Source organism: Atheta coriaria, unplaced genomic scaffold (assembly GCF_025399875.1).
Source record: "Atheta coriaria isolate IRGN ID8LTWV9N9 unplaced genomic scaffold, Caltech_Dcor_3.1 hic_scaffold_3_pilon, whole genome shotgun sequence".
NCBI lineage: Eukaryota > Metazoa > Arthropoda > Insecta > Coleoptera > Staphylinidae > Dalotia > Dalotia coriaria.
In genome coordinates, this window is record NW_027045445.1 from 5,208,605 (window position 1) to 5,226,904 (window position 18,300).

Here is an 18,300-nt window from a genome sequence, read left to right on the forward strand (position 1 = left end):
CAACACTTACCCGCTGAAATATAAAAGTTCAATTACAAATCGTCCTATGGACCGTTTGTAAGTGCTGTTATCGATGTTATTTATTTACTCGTTGAGAAACTGTACTTTTGTGCGATTTTTATAATGAAAATAGCAATCAAGTGTACTTGATAAGATAAAGAAACATATTTAAGGCAGGAAATAATTGTTTTCGAATTAGTCGTGTTTCATCATGAAGGTAGCCATTTTGTTTGTTGCCATTGCGGCATTCGTCGCCGTAGGAAATGTTTCGGTAAATAAACCAAATAAAATTTTTAGTTATTAATATTTATTATTTATAAATAAATTACATAGGCTAAAGTTCTTATTAACCGCCATGCACCGCCTCCGGAAGTTGCACGCAACCCACGTGCCAAGTCTCCAGTTCTGTACAGCATCTCCATGCCAGTAGATCATTTCAATTCAGCTGATACCAGGCAATGGTCAATGAGGTACTACGGCAATGATCAACACTTTGTCAGTGGTGGACCTATCTTTATCTACCTGGGTGGTGAATGGACCATTTCTCCTGGTTCTCTCATGGGTGGTCAGATTTACGACATGGCCGCTGAGCATGGTGGTTATTTGCTTTACACTGAACATCGTTACTATGGCTATAGTTATCCTACCAATGATTTCACCACTGCTAACTTGAAGTATCTTAGTGTGGAACAGGCTCTTGCTGATCTTGCTGCTTTCATTCGTGGGTTGAAGAACAATCCTATTTTCATTGATTCCAAGGTATAGATAATTAATCATATTTTTGGTGTGGATTATTTTAATTGAGGGATCTTTCCGGGTAGGTTGTTGTTGTTGGTGGTTCTTATTCTGCTACAATGGCCACATGGGCTCGTTCCAAATACCCTGATCTTATTGATGCTGCCTATGCTTCCAGTGCTCCATTATTGGCTCTTGATGATTACAAACGTAATTAGTACTCATTAATATTAGAACATTTACTGATATATTTTCGTTCTTTTAGAATATTTCGAAGTTGTGGGTTTGAATATTCAGTTAGAATCTCCTGAATGTTGGGACGTCATCAGTGAAGGTACCACGCGAATGAATGAACTTTACCAGACTGATGCAGGTATCACTGAGTTGTCTTCCTTGATCAAGTACGTAATATCATTCCACCAATTTGATATTAGTTATATTGAAATTTTTATACTTTTATTCAGTTCCTGCAAACGTCTTAAATCATATTTCCCATACAAAGATCACTTCTTCAACCAGATTGCTAATCTTTTTGCTGGTACCGTCCAATATGCCCAGCCTGGTCAAATTAAGGCTGAATGTCAAAAGATGCTTAACAAATCGGGTGATTCATTAGCTAAATTAGCTGCGTATGTTCGTGACACTTACGGAGGATGTATTGGTGATTATGAAGATTTGCTCTATTGGTATGCTCAAACTGGCTTGTCTGAATCAAGTTGTAAGTAAATTTAGAACCATTAATGCAGGGTTGGTATAATTGTAAAATCTTTCTAGATCGCACTTGGTTCTACCAGACTTGCTCCGAGTTTGGTTTCTTCCAAACCGGAAACTCTACAGAGCAACCATTTGGTGTTAACTGGTTCTCTACTGTGAGTCATTCCATGTGCGCTGATGCTTTCGGATCGCAGTTTAACAAGGAAAATATTTTGGCTAGCATTGATAATACAAACAGAAATTGGGGAGCTTTGAAACCCAACGTTACCAAAGTTATTTCCATCCATGGATCCGTAGATCCATGGCACGCAATTGGTTTATTGGAGGATTTGCATGAGGAGGCACCTGCAATTCTTGTTCCCGGGTATTCCCATTGTGCTGATTTGTCTTCAATCAGCTCTAGTGATTCGGAAGCCATGCGCAATGCCAAACAAACTGCTAAAGACTTAATTGCAAAATGGATTAGTTAAATTACTTTAACATGTTTATTAAATTTATACATTAAATTTATTTACACTGCTTAATTTTTGTTTATATACATTTACATTTACATGAAGAGAATGCGATAAATACGAAAATAACTATGATTAGAAGATTACTGTTGATTTTTGGCAGGTTACTTTTGTTGCAAAGGTCAGTATAACAACTGTAACATCGTCCATTTTTCTCGATGAGACGTTTTTCTAAATCTATAGGAAGGTTATCACATGCTCGATCACATAATTTGCCAATGCTATATTCAGTCATGTCATGTTCGTCTACAAATCGCATATAGGTGCATAACTATAACAAAAAATATTGTAACATAGGCTTGCATTATTTATAATTCGAAATAGTTACTTCACAGTGTTCAACAAGGTATTCATCTGATCCGTCGCATAATGTACAAACTTTGCAACTAATGGACATACCTAAAAATTAATATGTAAATTAATAATTCGTTTTCGGATAATTACCATTTTACAAATTGATGGAAAGAGTAGGATAATTAATAAAGTCAATACATGGCTCATAATGTAAACGTAAAAAATACTCTAGATTAAATTACAAAATTTATATATTTTAATTTATAGATTTGAATTTTAACATTATTATCTGTCATTCAAAATTTTCACTTATGTTTTGATAGTGTCAACTTCAGATTTGAAAAGTATTTTTTTTTTCGGATTCTGATAGCGCGAGATTTGAATTCAACGATACGCCCCCAGCAATTTTGCGCAGTGCCTTAAAATCGCGCTGCAAATAATGAAATATTTAATATCTTGAGAGTCTTTCGGGATATTCTTATATTTTCTTTAGATTCTGATAGCAAACCGCTAAAGACTTAATTGCTAAATGGATTAGTAAAATGACTTTAACATGATGTTTATTAAATTTTAACATTAAATTTATTTAAACTGTTCAATTTTTGTTCATATACAATTCCATTTTATAAAAAGAATGATATGAGTACGAAAATAACGATAATAAGACGACAACCGTTGATTTTTGGAACGTTACTTTGGCGGGCACTTAGGTTGCAAAGGTCAGTAAAACAATCGTAACAATGTCCATTTTTTTCCCTGCGTACTTTTTCAGAAATTGAAGGAATGTGATCACATGTATGATCACATAGTTTATCAATGACATGTTCAGTACCGTCACGTCCCACATATCCTACGTAGGTGCAAACCTATAATAAATAATATTGTAATTTTGGCGCGAATTATTTATGATTTGAAATAGTTACTTCACAGTTTGGAGTAACGGTATTATCTTCGCCCTCGCAAAAAACAAGTTTCGCATCTAATGGCCATACCTAAAAATTAATATGTAAATTAATAATTCATTCCTCGGATATTTACCATTTTACAAATTGTTGGAAATAGTAGGATAATTACTAAAGTCAACACATGTCCCATAATGTAAAAGTAAAAATACTCAAGATTAACTTTTGTAATTTATATATTTAAATTTATAGATCTGAATTTGAACGTTATTATCAATCACAATTTTTATTTATATTTTCATAGTGTCAACTTCAGATTTAAAGTAATAATAGTTTGGCATTAGGGAATAAATAGCAACAATTAAATAGCGTAAATAATTAACGATCGAGATGAATGAATTCTGGATTTTTAATCTTCAGAAAATTCTGTATAAGATAAAGAATTTAAATTGAGAAAATATTTTTGGCCATAAAGAAACATTTGTGGTTTTCATTGATACATATCAAGGTTAAAACTATTGAAGTACTATAATTCTGATACTGCAAGAATCGATCTTAAAGCTACGCTGGCGCCGCCCCAAAAAATCATGCGAAAAGTGATATAAAATATTGTGTTTTAGGTTGGTTGTAATTTTCAACATTTTCCCAGTTTTATCGTGGAAATTGGGTCAAATCTCGCGAACTCTGTGATATTTTCATGTTTTCTGCAGATTAATTGCTAAATGGATTAGTTAAATTACTTTAACATGTTTATTAAATTTATACATTAAATTTATTTAAACTGTTCAATTTTTGTTCATATACCTACATTTCCATTTCATAAACAGAATAGGATGAATACGAAAATAACTATAATAAGACGACTATTGGTGATTTGTAGAACGTTACTTCTGCGGGGACCTGTGTTGCAAAGGTGAGTATAACAATCGTAACAATATCCATTTGTTTCGATGAGACGTTGTTCTGTAAGTGCGGGAAGGAAATCACATTTTTGATCACATAGTTTTTTAATACTATATTCTTTATTGTCATGTCCCACATATCCTACGTAGGTGCATACCTATAATAAATAATACAGTAATTTTGGCGTGAATTATTTATGATTTGAAATAGTTACATCACAGTGGTCAGTAACGCGATAATCTGATCCGTCGCAAAAAAAACAAGTTTCGCATCTAATGGCCATGCCTAAAAATTAATATGTAAATTAATAATTCGTTTCTCGGATATTTACCACTTTACAAAGTGTTGGAAATAGTAGAATGACTAATAAAGTCAATACGTGTCCCATAATGTAAACATAAAAGTACTCAAGATTAAATTTAAAAATTTATATATTTAAATTTATAGATCTGAATTTTAACGTCACAATTTTCATTTATATTTTCATAGTGTCAACTTCAGATATGAATAGTAATGATATTTTGGCATTAGGGAATAAATAGCAACAATAAATTAGCGTAAATAAAAAATGATTGAGATGAACGGATTTTAGATTTTAAATCTACACGAAATTCTGTATAAGATATAAAATTTAAATCGGGAAAATATTTTTGGCCAAAAAGAAAAAAATTGGTTTTAATTGATACATATTATAATTGAAACTATTGAAATATTATAATTTTTATACTGCAAGTGCCATACAACTTCATATCTGAATGTTTTGTTTCCAACTCTACATGTTTGTTGGTGTTGGTGTACGGGTACAAACAACTTTTTTATCGCTTTGAACCAGACTCATGCAGCGCTCGCGCTACGAACGTTCGACCGTTTCAGTCTGTTCCTACGTGCACGCGGCTCGTTACCTTTCGTTTATTCATTTCGAATACATTAACTACATTACAATTAAAAATCGGCATAAATATCGGCACTTAATAACAATAGACGTGTATAGTGATTTGCGAAAGATGAGGACCGGATATAATGATAATATAACTTGCGCTTTATCTATGCGTAAGTGGTCCGGTGGCTATTGGATTATTGTGATGGTGAGAATTGAAATTAGAAATATGTATCCTATGGATAGTTTTGAGTAAGTGTATTTAACGTCTGTCTTTGTCAAGATATTGCGGGAATATTATCTGTTAAAATAGTGTAGTCAAATTTTGATGATTTTTGTCAATTGCGAATGTCTCTTAAACTAAAAGAGATAGAAAGGAACGAATTGCAGAGTTTTAATCTACGGACAATTCTCTATAAGATACAATAGTTACATTGGAAATCTAAGTGATGAAATTTTAATTTTAAGAAAACATGGGCAAGGAAGGATAATTTTTTTCGACTTGTTTTGGTAGTGAATATCTCTTAAACTAAAAGCGCTAGAACCTAACGAATTGCAGATTAAAATAATTAAATATTGTAGGGTAAAAGGGCGAAAAACGTGACTATAAGTTCTAAAAACTGACTTATATCGGCTATCGACTATTTATTTCTACTTTGCGACTATAGTAATTTGTTCAATGTTCACTCGGCATTGTGTTTGGTCTCGGTTTCTAAATTAATCGAATATAATATAATATATATTATATTATAATTTACGTATGTTTTCGTTTAGTTACAGCACAGGTTGTGTCTGGCAGTCCGATAAGCTGTAAACTGGTAAGTTTAAAATTTAATTATATTTTCCGGTCAAATTTACATTCGCTGTTTATAAAAAAGTTTTCCATTTGTCACCTAGGAATAAAACCCTAAGTTCGGATTTATTTTCCCAGATGCGGAATTTAATTCTTTATTTCCCTGTATGGAAATATGGTGCGAGAAAATTCCGTAACGCGAGTTATAATGATAGTTGTGTGTATACGCATATACGCAATAGTACTCGTTGCGCTAGGAATTGTACTTTCTTAATATTATAACACGCGAACGCGGTCTCAAACTTAGTTCGGATTAATTTTCCCAGATGCGGAATTTAATTCTTTATTTCCCTGTATCGAAATTTATTGCGAGAAAATTCCGTAACGCGAGTTATAATGATAATTGTGTGTATACGCATATACGCAATAGTACTCGTTGCGCTAGGAATTGAACTTTCTTAATATTATAACACGCGAACGCGGTCTCAAACTTAGTTCGGATTTATTTTCCCAGATGCGGAATTTAATTCTTTATTTCCCTGTATGGAAATATGGTGCGAGAAAATTCCGTAACGCGAGTTATAATGATAGTTGTGTGTATACGCATATACGCAATAGTACTCGTTGCGCTAGGAATTGTACTTTCTTAATATTATAACACGCGAACGCGGTCTCAAACTTAGTTCGGATTTATTTTCCCAGATGCGGAATTTAATTCTTTATTTCCCTGTATGGAAATATGGTGCGAGAAAATTCCGTAACGCGAGTTATAATGATAGTTGTGTGTATACGCATATACGCAATAGTACTCGTTGCGCTAGGAATTGTACTTTCTTAATATTATAACACGCGAACGCGGTCTCAAACTTAGTTCGGATTTATTTTCCCAGATGCGGAATTTAATTCTTTATTTCCCTGTATGGAAATATGGTGCGAGAAAATTCCGTAACGCGAGTTATAATGATAGTTGTGTGTATACGCATATACGCAATAGTACTCGTTGCGCTAGGAATTGTACTTTCTTAATATTATAACACGCGAACGCGGTCTCAAACTTAGTTCGGATTTATTTTCCCAGATGCGGAATTTAATTCTTTATTTCCCTGTATGGAAATATGGTGCGAGAAAATTCCGTAACGCGAGTTATAATGATAGTTGTGTGTATACGCATATACGCAATAGTACTCGTTGCGCTAGGAATTGAACTTTCTTAATATTATAACATGCGAACGCGGTCTCAAACTTAGTTCGGATTTATTTTCCCAGATGCGGAATTTAATTCTTTATTTCCCTGTATGGAAATATGGTGCGAGAAAATTCCGTAACGCGAGTTATAATGATAGTTGTGTGTATACGCATATACGCAATAGTACTCGTTGCGCTAGGAATTGTACTTTCTTAATATTATAACACGCGAACGCGGTCTCAAACTTAGTTCGGATTTATTTTCCCAGATGCGGAATTTAATTCTTTATTTCCTGTATGGAAATATGGTGCGAGAAAATTCCGTAACGCGAGTTATAATGATAGTTGTGTGTATACGCATATACGCAATAGTACTCGTTGCGCTAGGAATTGTACTTTCTTAATATTATAACACGCGAACGCGGTCTCAAACTTAGTTCGGATTTATTTTCCCAGATGCGGAATTTAATTCTTTATTTCCTGTATGGAAATATGGTGCGAGAAAATTCCGTAACGCGAGTTATAATGATAGTTGTGTGTATACGCATATACGCAATAGTACTCGTTGCGCTAGGAATTGTACTTTCTTAATATTATAACACGCGAACGCGGTCTCAAACTTAGTTCGGATTTATTTTCCCAGATGCGGAATTTAATTCTTTATTTCCCTGTATGGAAATATGGTGCGAGAAAATTCCGTAACGCGAGTTATAATGATAGTTGTGTGTATACGCATATACGCAATAGTACTCGTTGCGCTAGGAATTGAACTTTCTTAATATTATAACATGCGAACGCGGTCTCAAACTTAGTTCGGATTTATTTTCCCAGATGCGGAATTTAATTCTTTATTTCCCTGTATGGAAATATGGTGCGAGAAAATTCCGTAACGCGAGTTATAATGATAGTTGTGTGTATACGCATATACGCAATAGTACTCGTTGCGCTAGGAATTGAACTTTCTTAATATTATAACATGCGAACGCGGTCTCAAACTTAGTTCGGATTTATTTTCCCAGATGCGGAATTTAATTCTTTATTTCCCTGTATGGAAATATGGTGCGAGAAAATTCCGTAACGCGAGTTATAATGATAGTTGTGTATACGCATATACGCAATAGTACTCGTTGCGCTAGGAATTGAACTTTCTTAATATTATAACATGCGAACGCGGTCTCAAACTTAGTTCGGATTTATTTTCCCAGATGCGGAATTTAATTCTTTATTTCCCTGTATGGAAATATGGTGCGAGAAAATTCCGTAACGCGAGTTATAATGATAGTTGTGTGTATACGCATATACGCAATAGTACTCGTTGCGCTAGGAATTGTACTTTCTTAATATTATAACACGCGAACGCGGTCTCAAACTTAGTTCGGATTTATTTTCCCAGATGCGGAATTTAATTCTTTATTTCCCTGTATGGAAATATGGTGCGAGAAAATTCCGTAACGCGAGTTATAATGATAGTTGTGTGTATACGCATATACGCAATAGTACTCGTTGCGCTAGGAATTGAACTTTCTTAATATTATAACATGCGAACGCGGTCTCAAACTTAGTTCGGATTTATTTTCCCAGATGCGGAATTTAATTCTTTATTTCCCTGTATGGAAATATGGTGCGAGAAAATTCCGTAACGCGAGTTATAATGATAGTTGTGTGTATACGCAATAGTACTCGTTGCGCTAGGAATTGTACTTTCTTAATATTATAACACGCGAACGCGGTCTCAAACTTAGTTCGGATTTATTTTCCCAGATGCGGAATTTAATTCTTTATTTCCCTGTATCGAAATTTATTGCGAGAAAATTCCGTAACGCGAGTTATAATGATAATTGTGTGTATACGCATATACGCAATAGTACTCGTTGCGCTAGGAATTGTACTTTCTTAATATTATAACACGCGAACGCGGTCTTAAACTTAGTTCGGATTAATTTTCCCAGATGCGGAATTTAATTCTTTATTTCCCTGTATCGAAATTTATTGCGAGAAAATTCCGTAACGCGAGTTATAATGATAATTGTGTGTATACGCATATACGCAATAGTACTCGTTGCGCTAGGAATTGAACTTTCTTAATATTATAACATGCGAACGCGGTCTCAAACTTAGTTCGGATTTATTTTCCCAGATGCGGAATTTAATTCTTTATTTCCCTGTATGGAAATATGGTGCGAGAAAATTCCGTAACGCGAGTTATAATGATAGTTGTGTGTATACGCATATACGCAATAGTACTCGTTGCGCTAGGAATTGTACTTTCTTAATATTATAACACGCGAACGCGGTCTCAAACTTAGTTCGGATTTATTTTCCCAGATGCGGAATTTAATTCTTTATTTCCCTGTATGGAAATATGGTGCGAGAAAATTCCGTAACGCGAGTTATAATGATAGTTGTGTGTATACGCAATAGTACTCGTTGCGCTAGGAATTGAACTTTCTTAATATTATAACATGCGAACGCGGTCTCAAACTTAGTTCGGATTTATTTTCCCAGATGCGGAATTTAATTCTTTATTTCCCTGTATGGAAATATGGTGCGAGAAAATTCCGTAACGCGAGTTATAATGATAGTTGTGTGTATACGCATATACGCAATAGTACTCGTTGCGCTAGGAATTGTACTTTCTTAATATTATAACATGCGAACGCGGTCTCAAACTTAGTTCGGATTTATTTTCCCAGATGCGGAATTTAATTCTTTATTTCCCTGTATGGAAATATGGTGCGAGAAAATTCCGTAACGCGAGTTATAATGATAGTTGTGTGTATACGCATATACGCAATAGTACTCGTTGCGCTAGGAATTGTACTTTCTTAATATTATAACACGCGAACGCGGTCTCAAACTTAGTTCGGATTAATTTTCCCAGATGCGGAATTTAATTCTTTATTTCCCTGTATCGAAATTTATTGCGAGAAAATTCCGTAACGCGAGTTATAATGATAGTTGTGTGTATACGCATATACGCAATAGTACTCGTTGCGCTAGGAATTGTACTTTCTTAATATTATAACACGCGAACGCGGTCTCAAACTTAGTTCGGATTAATTTTCCCAGATGCGGAATTTAATTCTTTATTTCCCTGTATCGAAATTTATTGCGAGAAAATTCCGTAACGCGAGTTATAATGATAGTTGTGTGTATACGCATATACGCAATAGTACTCGTTGCGCTAGGAATTGTACTTTCTTAATATTATAACACGCGAACGCGGTCTCAAACTTAGTTCGGATTTATTTTCCCAGATGCGGAATTTAATTCTTTATTTCCTGTATGGAAATATGGTGCGAGAAAATTCCGTAACGCGAGTTATAATGATAGTTGTGTGTATACGCATATACGCAATAGTACTCGTTGCGCTAGGAATTGTACTTTCTTAATATTATAACACGCGAACGCGGTCTCAAACTTAGTTCGGATTAATTTTCCCAGATGCGGAATTTAATTCTTTATTTCCCTGTATCGAAATTTATTGCGAGAAAATTCCGTAACGCGAGTTATAATGATAGTTGTGTGTATACGCATATACGCAATAGTACTCGTTGCGCTAGGAATTGTACTTTCTTAATATTATAACACGCGAACGCGGTCTCAAACTTAGTTCGGATTTATTTTCCCAGATGCGGAATTTAATTCTTTATTTCCCTGTATGGAAATATGGTGCGAGAAAATTCCGTAACGCGAGTTATAATGATAGTTGTGTGTATACGCATATACGCAATAGTACTCGTTGCGCTAGGAATTGTACTTTCTTAATATTATAACACGCGAACGCGGTCTCAAACTTAGTTCGGATTTATTTTCCCAGATGCGGAATTTAATTCTTTATTTCCCTGTATGGAAATATGGTGCGAGAAAATTCCGTAACGCGAGTTATAATGATAGTTGTGTGTATACGCATATACGCAATAGTACTCGTTGCGCTAGGAATTGTACTTTCTTAATATTATAACACGCGAACGCGGTCTCAAACTTAGTTCGGATTTATTTTCCCAGATGCGGAATTTAATTCTTTATTTCCTGTATGGAAATATGGTGCGAGAAAATTCCGTAACGCGAGTTATAATGATAGTTGTGTGTATACGCATATACGCAATAGTACTCGTTGCGCTAGGAATTGTACTTTCTTAATATTATAACACGCGAACGCGGTCTCAAACTTAGTTCGGATTTATTTTCCCAGATGCGGAATTTAATTCTTTATTTCCCTGTATGGAAATATGGTGCGAGAAAATTCCGTAACGCGAGTTATAATGATAGTTGTGTGTATACGCATATACGCAATAGTACTCGTTGCGCTAGGAATTGTACTTTCTTAATATTATAACACGCGAACGCGGTCTCAAACTTAGTTCGGATTTATTTTCCCAGATGCGGAATTTAATTCTTTATTTCCCTGTATGGAAATATGGTGCGAGAAAATTCCGTAACGCGAGTTATAATGATAGTTGTGTGTATACGCATATACGCAATAGTACTCGTTGCGCTAGGAATTGTACTTTCTTAATATTATAACACGCGAACGCGGTCTCAAACTTAGTTCGGATTTATTTTCCCAGATGCGGAATTTAATTCTTTATTTCCCTGTATGGAAATATGGTGCGAGAAAATTCCGTAACGCGAGTTATAATGATAGTTGTGTGTATACGCATATACGTAATAGTACTCGTTGCGCTAGGAATTGTACTTTCTTAATATTATAACACGCGAACGCGGTCTCAAACTTAGTTCGGATTTATTTTCCCAGATGCGGAATTTAATTCTTTATTTCCCTGTATGGAAATATGGTGCGAGAAAATTCCGTAACGCGAGTTATAATGATAGTTGTGTGTATACGCATATACGCAATAGTACTCGTTGCGCTAGGAATTGTACTTTCTTAATATTATAACACGCGAACGCGGTCTCAAACTTAGTTCGGATTTATTTTCCCAGATGCGGAATTTAATTCTTTATTTCCCTGTATGGAAATATGGTGCGAGAAAATTCCGTAACGCGAGTTATAATGATAGTTGTGTGTATACGCATATACGCAATAGTACTCGTTGCGCTAGGAATTGTACTTTCTTAATATTATAACACGCGAACGCGGTCTCAAACTTAGTTCGGATTAATTTTCCCAGATGCGGAATTTAATTCTTTATTTCCCTGTATGGAAATATGGTGCGAGAAAATTCCGTAACGCGAGTTATAATGATAGTTGTGTGTATACGCATATACGCAATAGTACTCGTTGCGCTAGGAATTGTACTTTCTTAATATTATAACACGCGAACGCGGTCTCAAACTTAGTTCGGATTAATTTTCCCAGATGCGGAATTTAATTCTTTATTTCCTGTATCGAAATTTATTGCGAGAAAATTCCGTAACGCGAGTTATAATGATAGTTGTGTGTATACGCATATACGCAATAGTACTCGTTGCGCTAGGAATTGTACTTTCTTAATATTATAACACGCGAACGCGGTCTCAAACTTAGTTCGGATTAATTTTCCCAGATGCGGAATTTAATTCTTTATTTCCCTGTATGGAAATTTATTGCGAGAAAATTCCGTAACGCGAGTTATAATGATAGTTGTGTGTATACGCATATACGCAATAGTACTCGTTGCGCTAGGAATTGTACTTTCTTAATATTATAACACGCGAACGCGGTCTCAAACTTAGTTCGGATTAATTTTCCCAGATGCGGAATTTAATTCTTTATTTCCTGTATGGAAATTTATTGCGAGAAAATTCCGTAACGCGAGTTATAATGATAGTTGTGTGTATACGCATATACGCAATAGTACTCGTTGCGCTAGGAATTGAACTTTCTTAATATTATAACACGCGAACGCGGTCTCAAACTTAGTTCGGATTTATTTTCCCAGATGCGGAATTTAATTCTTTATTTCCCTGTATGGAAATATGGTGCGAGAAAATTCCGTAACGCGAGTTATAATGATAGTTGTGTGTATACGCATATACGCAATAGTACTCGTTGCGCTAGGAATTGTACTTTCTTAATATTATAACACGCGAACGCGGTCTCAAACTTAGTTCGGATTAATTTTCCCAGATGCGGAATTTAATTCTTTATTTCCCTGTATCGAAATTTATTGCGAGAAAATTCCGTAACGCGAGTTATAATGATAGTTGTGTGTATACGCATATACGCAATAGTACTCGTTGCGCTAGGAATTGTACTTTCTTAATATTATAACACGCGAACGCGGTCTCAAACTTAGTTCGGATTTATTTTCCCAGATGCGGAATTTAATTCTTTATTTTCCTGTATGGAAATATGGTGCGAGAAAATTCCGTAACGCGAGTTATAATGATAGTTGTGTGTATACGCATATACGCAATAGTACTCGTTGCGCTAGGAATTGTACTTTCTTAATATTATAACACGCGAACGCGGTCTCAAACTTAGTTCGGATTTATTTTCCCAGATGCGGGATTTAATTCTTTATTTTCCTGTATGGAAATTTATTGCGAGAAAATTCCGTAACGCGAGTTATAATGATAGTTGTGTGTATACGCATATACGCAATAGTACTCGTTGCGCTAGGAATTGTACTTTCTTAATATTATAACACGCGAACGCGGTCTCAAACTTAGTTCGGATTAATTTTCCCAGATGCGGGATTTAATTCTTTATTTCCCTGTATCGAAATTTATTGCGAGAAAATTCCGTAACGCGAGTTATAATGATAGTTGTATGTATACGCATATACGCAATAGTACTCGTAGTTTCGTTAGTATAACGGGCGAACCGAATGCTGAAATTAACAACTGATGTATTGAATTATTATATTTTATTTTATTTTAGTGCACTTCAAAAATGTGCTATTTCAATTCTACACGCATATCGGGGTTTGTGTATAAACAAGTTTTTATCTCGCTATAAACGTGCGCAATGCTGCCTCTCATGCTACGATCGTTCGACCGCTTCAGTCTGTTCTTACCTGCACGCGGCTCAGCATCATTCTTTCATTCATTCCGATTACATTACGTTTTATTATTGATTAAAAATGAGTATTTCTAGCGGCATCTAATGACAACAGACCTGTAGATTGTTTTTGTTTAATTAACTTAATTAACTGTCCTTGGCAGGATATTCCGGGAAAATTGTGAGTTAAAATAGTACAGGTTCATTATCCCTCAAAACAAATTTAATTAAGTGTGCATCATAGTGCGAGTTCTCACACACGTGTTGTTTTTTTGTTTCAGTACTTTCTATGATTACCTGATGCACTGGTAAGTTTGTAAACGTTATTACATTATACTTTCATATTTATCTAAAATTGCATGTAACGTGAATACCGTAACAACACAAAATTGATGCGTGCCGTCGGATGCGACTTGGATTTACCCGCAGAGTAAGGTCATGTCAATTATCGATTTAATAACGTGAAATTTTCCTTGCTCGCATTTTTATTTTTATTTCATAAATCTGCCAGCTCTTTAACGTATTTTCGTAGTTTGGCAATTAATTATTGAGAGTAATATATTTGTAAAATATTTGTAATATATTTGTATAATGTAGCAATTTTCTTCTTGTATCACCCTATGTTCTACTTTACCTTGCGTTCTCGTGTAAAACTGACTAAATTTGTCGGTTCTGGGTCGTTTTCTACTTAAACTTTGTATTTTATTTTTAAATTTAGGAATTTCCTGTTTGTATCACCCTGTATGTTTGTTTTTCTTGATTTCCTATTATAAGTTTTCTAAATTTGAATTCCCGACTATTTTCTTTTTTGTACTATTGATTTTCTTTTTGTGATGTTGTAATTTCCTTTTTGTAGCACCCTGTATATTTGTTTTTCTTGTTGTCCGTGAAAATTTAGCTTTAGTTGTTGTTTTAGGGTTTTCTTCTTTCCACTTTGAATTTTCTATTTGTAACACCCTGTATATTTGTTTCCATTTTCACTCACGCAGAAAATGGTCTATTTCCTAATTTCTTTATCCCGGTAGTACTTTGCGAAGTGTAACTTGCTTGCATGTGCGCGGCTATGCAGGTCGTAAGTCCTGTTTCAATATGGCGACATGTATTCTGTTGACTTGTAAAATATAAACTTGTATTCTATTGTTAATAAAGAAATAGTAAAATATATTGACTTCTTTGATTTGTGTACCTCTTCTATCATTTCAGGAACAGGTCTCTAAGAGAGTTCCCTCTCTCAGGGGATGATCCCCACTATAAAAATTGTTAAGGTATCCTGTGTGATTTGTGTGCTCCTTCTTTCATTTCAGCTACAGGTCAGAACTTGTAAGAATATTTTTAAGTGTCACCTCTCTTGAGGCGACTTAAAACTTAGAAATATTTTTACAAGACCTTATAAGGATTGTCCTTATAAGGAGTTCCCTCTCTCTGGGGGTGATCCCCCACCATAAAAATTGTTGATATGCCTGATAATTTCGGGGATGAAGCGCAGAGACATCGTAGCTGTAGGTTGGGCCGGGAGCAATGGACGCATCGAAGCAGTGGGCGATCGACCAGAGCGCCGGAGGCGCTCTGGGAGATCGACCTGTGACTGTCTTATAACGACACGTGCCAAAAAATTTAAAAATCTCATCCACTCCTGTTCTCTTTCTCCTATCTTCTCCTCTTCTCTACTCTTCCTTCTACCTTCTCTTCTCTACTGCTCCTCCTTCTTCTTCTATTTCTATTTCTATGTTCTCCGTTTCTCTACTTACTTTCTTACTTTTCTTATTGCCTTCACTTGTATTTCAATTTCTCTTTTATTTCGTTGCAATTTATATATGCAACCCAAATTTCACCTGTTATTTTTATATTTGAGAAAAATGCCTTCTACACCTGAGATTCGATCCGTGTCTACTAGCATGCTAGCAGGTGCACGTACCCACTCGACCACCGAGTGTTTTTGTTATTAATATTTGATTCTTCTATTTATGTTTCTACTTCATTCAACTTTTTAAAAACAACAACACAACTCAACTATGTTGCACTAGCTCCACACGCATAAGATTTATATGCAACATGAGATGTCAATACTGAAAACGACAAATAGGATAACATAAAGTAATATGAATAAGATTGTAATTTTACATTGTGTTTTACTGAGAACAATAATAATAGATACATTTTTTTAAATAAAAATAATCAACAGTTAGAACATTTTGGAGTAGTAAAAACTTGCCTTACAATACGCGCGTCTCCAACACTATACCTATAGATATTGCTAACTCCATTCGTGCACTCACAAACATTCTGTCTGAGCATCAAAGTTGTCCATTTGCAGGAATTAATTATAAGTTCAAGTTATTCTTATGTGCGAAACAATAACTGATTGCCAACGGACACGCGCGCATAGGTAAACCAAAAATTAATCCACGATTGATAAACACAGCACCGTGCATACTTATCCGACGGCCACCACGCACGTCCCACAAATAACTACCACACTGGTGTGTTATTACTAAATGAGCCGCTTATTTTGAAAGTGGCCTAACTCCATTTATCTTCAAATCGAGATATTGAAAGTTTTGCGTTTCAATGAATTTAAAAATATACGTATAAGATACAAAGGAGTCATACTGCTTAAGCGTATCTTAGGATGTTAAATTTACTGTTCCTGTTAAAGTAGTGGCAATTATTAAGTAAATAACGTGCGTTTCCTTATCAAGAATGGAGTTGGGCCACTTTCAAAATTAACAGCCAGATTCATTATAAAATTTGAAGATGCCCAAGTCCATTCAACATAATTTAAGATGTTTCAAATTGAAGAAAAAAAACGTCTTCGTTTCACAGGCAGCTTCGTGAAGTAATACATTTTGTTTGTTAAAATCTGCCAAACCCCAAAACTTCTCAAAAATATTCTTTCTTTCTTCTTCATTATAATTTTTTGTGCACGCATTCCGACAACCACAATCTTTGGTTCGAAATTTTTTTCATGAACAATACTTCCGGTTTAACTGCAATATCTTTTTCCTGAATTCCGTTTTATCTTTCGCACTTTTTGGATATATGGTGCATCAATCTTTTCTCCATTGTTATTTGAATCTTCATCCTCTGACGAGGAATATTATTTTATAACTCTTTTTCTTATTCGCTTTTTTTAAATTATTAATTACTATTTCTTTTTCACTATCTGAACTAAGTGGTCTTCTTCGGTTCTTCCTCATGCTTGCAATAATTTCTATAATTTAATATTAAATTTTAAGTTTTATATTAATTAAACGTACAGGTTAATTAACTAACGCAATTGTCCCAAAAATGAGGTGGACTTGTAAATACTAATTAATTGAAATTACCTTCATCGCTGCTTTCCGACATTATCAATAGTAAATACCTTGATGTAACTATAAATGGAGTTAGGCCACTTTCAAACCACACGGGTCAGTTATTCAATTAATTCGGAAAACCTATGTGTAAAAAATGTACCGTATTTTCTCTGAATATAAGCAATCTGAAGTGCGTCACTGATAAATAACATGAAGTTGTACATGTAACCATGGTAACCGGCAAAAAATTGAAAAACGGAGTTAGGTCACTTTCAAAATAAGCGGCTCAAAATCTGGTGAAAGAACGGTTGTCGTACGACATCAGGTTCGGCCGCTAGACACCTAAAACAGCAAATATGAGACAAACAAAAACACAAAAAGGGCAATTTCGTAGCTTTCCCAAAGGAAAAAATCACAAGTTATATACGAAAATGATAGAGAATTTTAGTACCTACAATCTGGTGAAAGAACGGTTGTCGTACGACATCAGGTTCGGCCGCTAGACACCTAAAACAGCAAAAATGAGACAAACTATAACACAAAAAGGGTAATTTCGTAGGTTTCCCAAAGGATAAACCCACAGCTTATATACGAAAATGATAGAGAATTTTAGTACCTACAATCTGGTGAAAGAACGGTTGTCGTACGACATCAGGTTCGACCGCTAGACACCTAAAACAGCAAAAATGAGACAAACAAAAACACAAAAAGGGTAATTTCGTAGGTTTCCCAAAGGATAAACCCACAGCTTATATACGAAAATGATAGAGAATTTTAGTACCTACAATCTGGTGAAAGAACGGTTGTCGTACGACATCAGGTTCGACCGCTAGACACCTAAAACAGCAAAAATGAGACAAACTATAACACAAAAAGGGTAATTTCGTAGGTTTCCCAAAGGATAAACCCACAGCTTATATACGAAAATGATAGAGAATTTTAGTACCTACAATCTGGTGAAAGAACGGTTGTCGTACGACATCAGGTTCGACCGCTAGACACCTAAAACAGCAAAAATGAGACAAACAAAAACACAAAAAGGGCAATTTCGTAGGTTTCCCAAAGGATAAACCCACAGCTTATATACGAAAATGATAGAGAATTTTAGTACCTACAATCTGGTGAAAGAACGGTTGTCAT

At 34.9% G+C, this 18,300-nt stretch overlaps 2 protein-coding genes and 4 long non-coding RNA genes across 6 annotated transcripts in view; 2 read left to right on the forward strand and 4 right to left on the reverse strand.

Moving 5' to 3' along the window:
* LOC135789520 (DNA oxidative demethylase ALKBH2-like) overlaps positions 1–15,028 on the forward strand; it is a 62,207-nt gene extending 47,179 nt beyond the window's left edge. Inside the window, exons 4-5 of the mRNA XM_065299381.1 lie at positions 5,712–5,755; positions 14,146–15,028. Coding sequence (XP_065155453.1) covers positions 5,712–5,751 — 40 coding nt within the window. The 3' untranslated portion in view covers positions 5,752–5,755; positions 14,146–15,028. The remainder of the gene's footprint in view (positions 1–5,711; positions 5,756–14,145) is intronic.
* LOC135789519 (putative serine protease K12H4.7) lies at positions 131–1,973 on the forward strand. Its single transcript, XM_065299377.1, has 6 exons — positions 131–271; positions 334–759; positions 822–945; positions 1,001–1,136; positions 1,200–1,453; positions 1,510–1,973. Exons 1-6 carry the CDS (start codon positions 212–214, stop codon positions 1,917–1,919), a joined length of 1,410 nt encoding a protein of 469 aa, XP_065155449.1. The 5' UTR covers positions 131–211; the 3' UTR covers positions 1,920–1,973.
* On the reverse strand, positions 1,921–2,579 carry LOC135789523 (uncharacterized). Its single transcript, XR_010547591.1, has 3 exons — positions 2,414–2,579; positions 2,290–2,360; positions 1,921–2,232 (listed from the first exon to the last, which is right to left on the reverse strand). It is a non-coding gene; the product is annotated as an uncharacterized lncRNA (long non-coding RNA).
* Positions 2,815–3,490, reverse strand: LOC135789522 (uncharacterized). Its single transcript, XR_010547590.1, has 3 exons — positions 3,302–3,490; positions 3,179–3,247; positions 2,815–3,121 (listed from the first exon to the last, which is right to left on the reverse strand). It is a non-coding gene; the product is annotated as an uncharacterized lncRNA (long non-coding RNA).
* LOC135789440 (uncharacterized) lies at positions 3,894–4,574 on the reverse strand. Its single transcript, XR_010547565.1, has 3 exons — positions 4,400–4,574; positions 4,275–4,345; positions 3,894–4,217 (listed from the first exon to the last, which is right to left on the reverse strand). It is a non-coding gene; the product is annotated as an uncharacterized lncRNA (long non-coding RNA).
* Positions 15,029–15,973: 945 nt separating the features above from the next.
* Positions 15,974–17,445, reverse strand: LOC135789778 (uncharacterized). Its single transcript, XR_010547653.1, has 2 exons — positions 17,191–17,445; positions 15,974–17,075 (listed from the first exon to the last, which is right to left on the reverse strand). It is a non-coding gene; the product is annotated as an uncharacterized lncRNA (long non-coding RNA).
* Positions 17,446–18,300: the final 855 nt, after the last annotated feature.

Bases quoted from the DNA above. Each gene is read 5' to 3' on its own strand.
- LOC135789519 (XM_065299377.1), top strand. From the start codon at position 212: ATGAAGGTAGCCATTTTGTTTGTTGCCATTGCGGCATTCGTCGCCGTA. The intron at 272-333 runs GTAAATAAACCA...TAAATTACATAG, and splicing joins TCGCCGTAGGAAATGTTTCG to GCTAAAGTTCTTATTAACCG. The intron at 1,454-1,509 runs GTAAGTAAATTT...AAATCTTTCTAG, and splicing joins TGGCTTGTCTGAATCAAGTT to ATCGCACTTGGTTCTACCAG.